General features: G+C 43.4%; 1 protein-coding gene across 1 annotated transcript; it reads left to right on the top strand.

Moving 5' to 3' along the window:
- The first annotated feature begins 3,628 nt into the window (after positions 1–3,628).
- ACTRT2 (actin related protein T2) lies at positions 3,629–4,765 on the top strand. The gene has a single exon (XM_044670978.1). The coding sequence runs from the start codon at positions 3,629–3,631 to the stop codon at positions 4,763–4,765; it is 1,137 nt and encodes a 378-aa protein (XP_044526913.1).
- The last annotated feature ends 1,417 nt before the right edge of the window (positions 4,766–6,182 follow it).

Consider the following 6,182-nt stretch of genomic DNA (forward strand, 5'->3'; position numbering starts at 1 on the left):
ATTGAGAGAGAGAGAGAGAGAGAGAGAGAGAGAGAGAGAGAGAGAGAGAGAGAGAGAGAGAGAGTTAGTTTTGTATGTGTGTATGTTTTAATTTCCTTCAAGAGGTACTTGCTGCTAGTATTTATCCAGTAATGTTTGCTTTGAGTTTCTCTGGGCTTCCTGTGCCTGTGCTGCTCTCTTGAAACATTCCAATGCTGGAAAGCACTCCAGAAGAGACTTCAGAATGACTCTTACTTAGCAAGACCAAGAGCTGGGCTCTCCTGGGCAGCTCACTTCTGATCACAGTTATATAGCTGGAGCCTGAAGGAAGCTCTTGGGGGATGGGAGTGTGTGGTGGTGGTGGTGGGGGAGGGGGGATTGTTAGCAGGAAAGAAAAGGTTTGGAATGGCTTTGAGATTTCTATCTGATTATACCTTTAGTCCTCACTTTAGCCTTGGGGAATTTTGAGATAGGTAGAAATCTGAGAAGGGGATGAATTGGGGAGGCGTGATCTAAGGGAAAGGAGTGGGAGAAGGAGGAAACTCAAAGGCTTCTGGAAATGAGAGCAGGCTAGCAGAGGAGCAAATATTAAGTGCCTACTATGTGCCAAGCCCTGTGCTCAGCACTTTGCAAGTTTGCCCTCATTAGAATGTGAGTTCCTTCATAACAGGGAGAGTCTGCTTCACTTTTCTATTTCTAGTCCCTATTATTTCACTTATTCAGTTGTTATTATCATTCATTCACTGGAGTCAGAGAAAATCTGATTTTGATTCTTTCCTCTGTGTGTGTTACCTTGTGTGTCATCATAGCCATCTAGCCAGATCCAATGAGCTGCAGGAGCTTATTGTGAAATTTTCATTGTGAGAATTTGCATCACTCCCCTCTACCCCCAAGGTGCATTTCCTCAGCATTTTGCACAATGCCTGTACATAGTAAGTATTTGATAACTATAAGTCATACTTCCTTCAACATACTTATGAAGTTGATTTTTTTAAGCATAAAAATTTATATTTATGTCCTTGTTCAATTTTATCTTATTAGATCCAGGCCAACTGTCCAGCCTGTCAAGATCTGTGTGGTCCTGACTCCATCACTTAGTGTCTCAACTTTGTGCCATCATAAGAGTTGATGAGAAATGCCATCTATGGTTTATTCAAGTTACTGTTGTTCATTCTGGTAGCCTAGGGCCCAATCTCTGATCACAGGAATATCCAGCTTTCCAAAAAGAACCCTGGTTTGAATGCTTTTTCTTGCTATTTATAAGTCTTTCTCCACGTATTTTATTTTAAAAAACCTTTACCTTCCACCTTAGAATCGATACCATGTATTGGTTCCAAGACAAGAAGAATGATAAGGGTGGGCAATGGGGGGTTAAGGGACTTGCCCAGGGTCACACAGCTAGGAAGTGTCTGAGGCCAATTTTGAACCTAGGACCTCCCTTCTCTAGGCCTGACTTTCAATCTACTGAGCCACCCACTTATTTTAGACAAATGTTCTTATTTATAAGGAATCCACCCCAGTCCCCAGCTCTTCTCTCCCTACCCCCAAAACAGTCAAACTCTCATATACACAGGATACAGTTCTTGGTAGGAAGATACATGAGGATTTTGATGACAGAAAAAGAAAAAGAATTCAGTTCATCAATTCAATGCCCTTTAGAATACATGCCAATATTAGAAACCTGGAAATATCTGTGACAAAGATGCAACATATCTTTTTTTTGTAGAACCTTTACCTTCTGTCTTCAAATAAATACTAATTATTGGTTTCAAGAAAGAACAGTAAGGGCTAGGCAACTGAGGGTAAGTGACTTGCTCAAGGTCACACTGCTAGGATGTATCTGAGCCATATTTGAAGCCAGGAACTACCACATCTAGACCTGGCTCTCTATTTACTATGCCACCTTGTTCCCCTCCACAATATATCTTTAATTTTACCCAATGGGTACCCTGAGGTCCCAGCAAAAGCAAGAACTTTTGAAAGTTAGAACCTTTCCCTTCCCAACTCAGCTTCCCATTACCCAGTCCTCAGCAAACAATGGATGCTCCTTTCTGGATAAATGCTAAATGCTCTTGATTTTCACCCCTGTCAGAAGTAACCCAGAGTCCCACCTTTAAATCTCAAGATGATTATCCCTTTCCTGACAATCACTGGAGAGTGGCACAGCCACTGACATTGCTTGAATAAGTAGGGAGTTGCCAACTACAATCTCCTCAGTAGTATGGTGGCTACTGGACTTCCCTATAGACCTTTACCATTGCTCCTGGCCTTGCCATCTACCCTGTTGCTATACTCTTATGACTCCTTGGCTTTGTCATCAACCTGATTCAACTAAATCCTTCAGTGTGTTATTTCCCCCTCATTAGAATGTGAGCTCCTTCAGAATAAGCAGGGGCTGCCTCACTTTTCTACTTCTATCCCTATTATTTCACTTATGTGCTTAGCATATAGTAAGTACATAAATAGATTAGCATTGCTTTCCATTCCATTTCATTAGGATGCAGAATTAAGAACCAAAAAGCCATGTATTTAAAGGGTAGCAGAGTTGAGTTTGAATCCTAGCTCTGCCCTTTGCCATCTATGTGACCTTTGGTAAGTCCATTTACTTCCTCTGTTCCCCATTTTCCTTATCTGAAATAACAGAGTTAGATTAGATAACCTCCCAGGTCCCTTCCATCTCTAAGGCTATGATCCCATGGATTCCCCTCCACATCATAGAATTTATTGGATCTATGATTTAGTAGATAGGTCCTAGGAAGTTGCTAGAGACACAGAGGTTCAACAATTTCCCTAGTGTCACACAGTTTATTATTAGTAATAATAACAATAATATTTACATAGAATTTACTATGTGCCAGGCACTGTGCTAAGTGCCTTACCCTTATTATCTCATTTGATCCTCATAGTTTCCCTGGGATATGGGTGCTACTATTTCCCCCATTTTGTAGATGAGGAAACAGAAGTTAAATGACTTTCCCAAGGACACACAATTAGTAAGTGTATGAAGCTAAATTTGAACTCGAATCTTCCTGACTGCAAGCTCTATAAGAGTCAGAGATAGGGTATGAACCTAGATTTTCCTGATTCCAAATCCAGTCCTCTATCTGCCAGGCTGTACTGATACTCCTGGGGATACACATAATCCTAAAAATGAAGATCAAAGGCAATAGATTGGAAGGAGTAGCAGGAATGGAAGTACTCCTCCCTCTCCAACTAGAAACCATCAGTTTAGTATCTTTTTTTTCAAACCCTTGCCTTCCATCTTTGAATCAATACTATGTATTGGTTCCAAAGCAGAAGAGTGCTAAGGACTAGGCAATTGGGGTTAAGTGACTTGCCCAGGGTCACAAATCTAGGAAGTATCTGATTCCAGATTTGAACCCAGGACTTCCAGTCTCCAGATCTGGCTCTCTATCCACTGAGCCATCTAGCTGCCCCCCAGCCTAGTATCTTCAAGAAGATCAAGACTTCCATCTTCTTGTACGACAAAGGATATGTTCCACCACCACCATCACCCCCCTCCTCCGAAATAAGAGGCACCCGGAATGTCTGCTTTTGTGAACATAAGATTCTAGAATACCTAGAACTAGGCATTACATTCTACTTCCTCCTCACAGATTCATGGCTCTCCAGTCCCCCATCAGGCAGGATGATAGCCTCTGAAATATCTGAAATACCATCTGCCATCTTCGACAATGGATCAGGGTTATGTAAAGTAGGCATATCAGGAGAGCAGAATCCCCGATTCATCCAGGCTACAGTCTTAGGTTATCCCCAAAGTATCAACCCCATGGCAAGAACATGGAAGAAGGCATATTATATTGGGCAAGAAGCCCGAGATAAAAGAAGTATCCTCACATTGAACCACCCAATACAACATGGGGTTGTCACCTCCTGGGATGATATGGAAAAGATCTGGGAACATCTGTACAAAGATGGTCTCAGAGAGACCCCCAAGCAGAGACCGGTGCTCCTAACAGAAGCGCCTCTGAATCCCCCAGAGAACCGAACCAAGATGGTAGAGATTTTCTTTGAGACTTTCCAAGTGCCCGCCCTCTACGTGGCTCTCCAAGGTCTCATGGCACTGTATGCCACAGGGAAAAGCACAGGCGTTGTTTTGGAATGTGGGGACGGTGTAACTGCCGTCATCCCCATCTACCAGGGCCGCTGCCTGTTCCAAAGCATAGCCAGGTCTGATTTTGCAGGGGGGGATGTCACAAACTACCTGGCTGGGTTATTCTTGGAGAAAGGTATTTCCCTGATGAACTCGGGCAGCAAGGACATCATAACTGATATCAAAGAAAGGCTATGCTATATCATACCTGATCCCCAGGAGCGGATGAAAGGGGGAAACACAGACTGTTCCATATATAACTACATCCTTCCTGATGGCAAGTCCATGCAAATTGGGGATGAGCTGTTCCAAGTTCCAGAGTGTCTCTTTCAGCCCTCGAAGGCCGGTTCCTCAGCTCCCGGAATCCACACATTAGTCACCGAAAGTGTAATGAAAAGCAGCCACCATTTCCAGAAAGACCTTCTGAGGAACCTGATCCTGTCTGGGGGCTCCACCCTGTGCCCAGGGTTGAAGAGGAGACTCTGGAGGGAGATACAGTCCCTCATGAACGGATCCCTACAGGTCAACATCACGGCCCCCAGTGACCGCCTCCTTTCCGTGTGGATTGGTGCTTCTGTCATCACGAGCCTGTCAACTTTTCAGCAGATGTGGATGTCCAGCTCAGCCTACAATGAGTTTGGCCCCTCTGCAATGCAGAATTGCTTCTGGTGAGGTCGGCGTTCTTGGCCATCGGACAACATCCAAAGTATAAGAAAATACAGAGATCTCCAACCAAACAGCTGTAGTGTGTGGGTGCTCTTGAGAATGCTGCTTTTAGGCATGAGCTGGATGGAATAATCCTAAGAACAGCTCCTGTGGCTGTAAGTCTGAGAATGAGGACTCCCCGAGGCCAGTGGCCAGGTCATTTTCCTATTAGTGGCCAAGACCCCTCCTCATTTAAGGGAAGGAGCTTATTTGGGCTCTGGCCCACAACTACACGCCTGCAAGAGATAGTTAGACTCTGGCCAAGTCATTTCTGTCTGCTTCAGTTTCCCCTTCTGTAAAATGAAGCTAATAACATCACCCTGCCAGTTATTGCAAGGATGAAATGAGAGGTCACTGTAAAAATTAGCACTCTCATCTGGGACAAAGAAGTCTTCTCAGTACTTGTTTCCCTATTCCCCATCACCAAATATGCACCAAATACTTGAGATTGGGACCCAGGCCTTCTGTGACCCTGTAGCATTATCTACTTTCCATGTAGCATCTTCAGGCAGCCATCTCAGTATATATATGAGATGGATGGATGGATGGATGGATGAATGGATGGATGGATGGATGGATGGATGGATGAACAAATGATTGGCAAAATGGTAGAATGGTCATCCTGGCTTTTTTCTGCAATTCTGCCTTGTCTTAGTATCTCCAAAAGACAGTGGGGAACAATATCTAAAGCTCTATCCTCTGATCCAGAAAGATTTTCATTCAGGTCTCTATCTCTATCTCATATTGGCTGTGTGACCCTGGACAAGTGCTCCAGGAGACTCAAAATTATCTTTTGTAGAGAAGGTGTCAAACTATATTGGTAGCTGGACTTTTCCTTATCTGACAGTTAGTTCCCTATGCCAGGGAAACCACAGGTCTAGGCCTACTACTTCATACATCCCTTGTGTAAGAGGCAGAGTACTAAGCTTGAAGTCAGACCTGAGATCAAATCCAGACTCAGACACTTACTAGTTGTGTGACCCTAGCAAGAGTGTGACCCTGGTGAAAGCCCTGCAGAAGGAAACCAAGAGACCTGCATTTAAATCCAAGATGTGATCTAATCCAAGTCTTTATTAAGGACCTTCTATGTACTTGGCATGATACTAGACACTGGGGTACAAAGATAATACTATGAACAATAACAACTAACATTTAAAGCTTGAAAAGCACTTTATGTACAGGGTGTCCCAAAAATCTTAGTACATCATAAATGTCAATGGCTCATTTAATTCGTGCACTCACCCTGTGAAGTAGGGGCAAATATTATCCCTACTTTACAAACAAGAAAATCATGCTCAGAGACAGTAAGTGATTTTACTCAGCTAGAGTTGTTTCTGATAGAATTCCAACTCAGATCTTCTGGACTCCAAGGCCTCCATCTACT

This window comes from Gracilinanus agilis, chromosome 3 (genome assembly GCF_016433145.1).
Source record: "Gracilinanus agilis isolate LMUSP501 chromosome 3, AgileGrace, whole genome shotgun sequence".
Taxonomy (NCBI): domain Eukaryota; kingdom Metazoa; phylum Chordata; class Mammalia; order Didelphimorphia; family Didelphidae; genus Gracilinanus; species Gracilinanus agilis.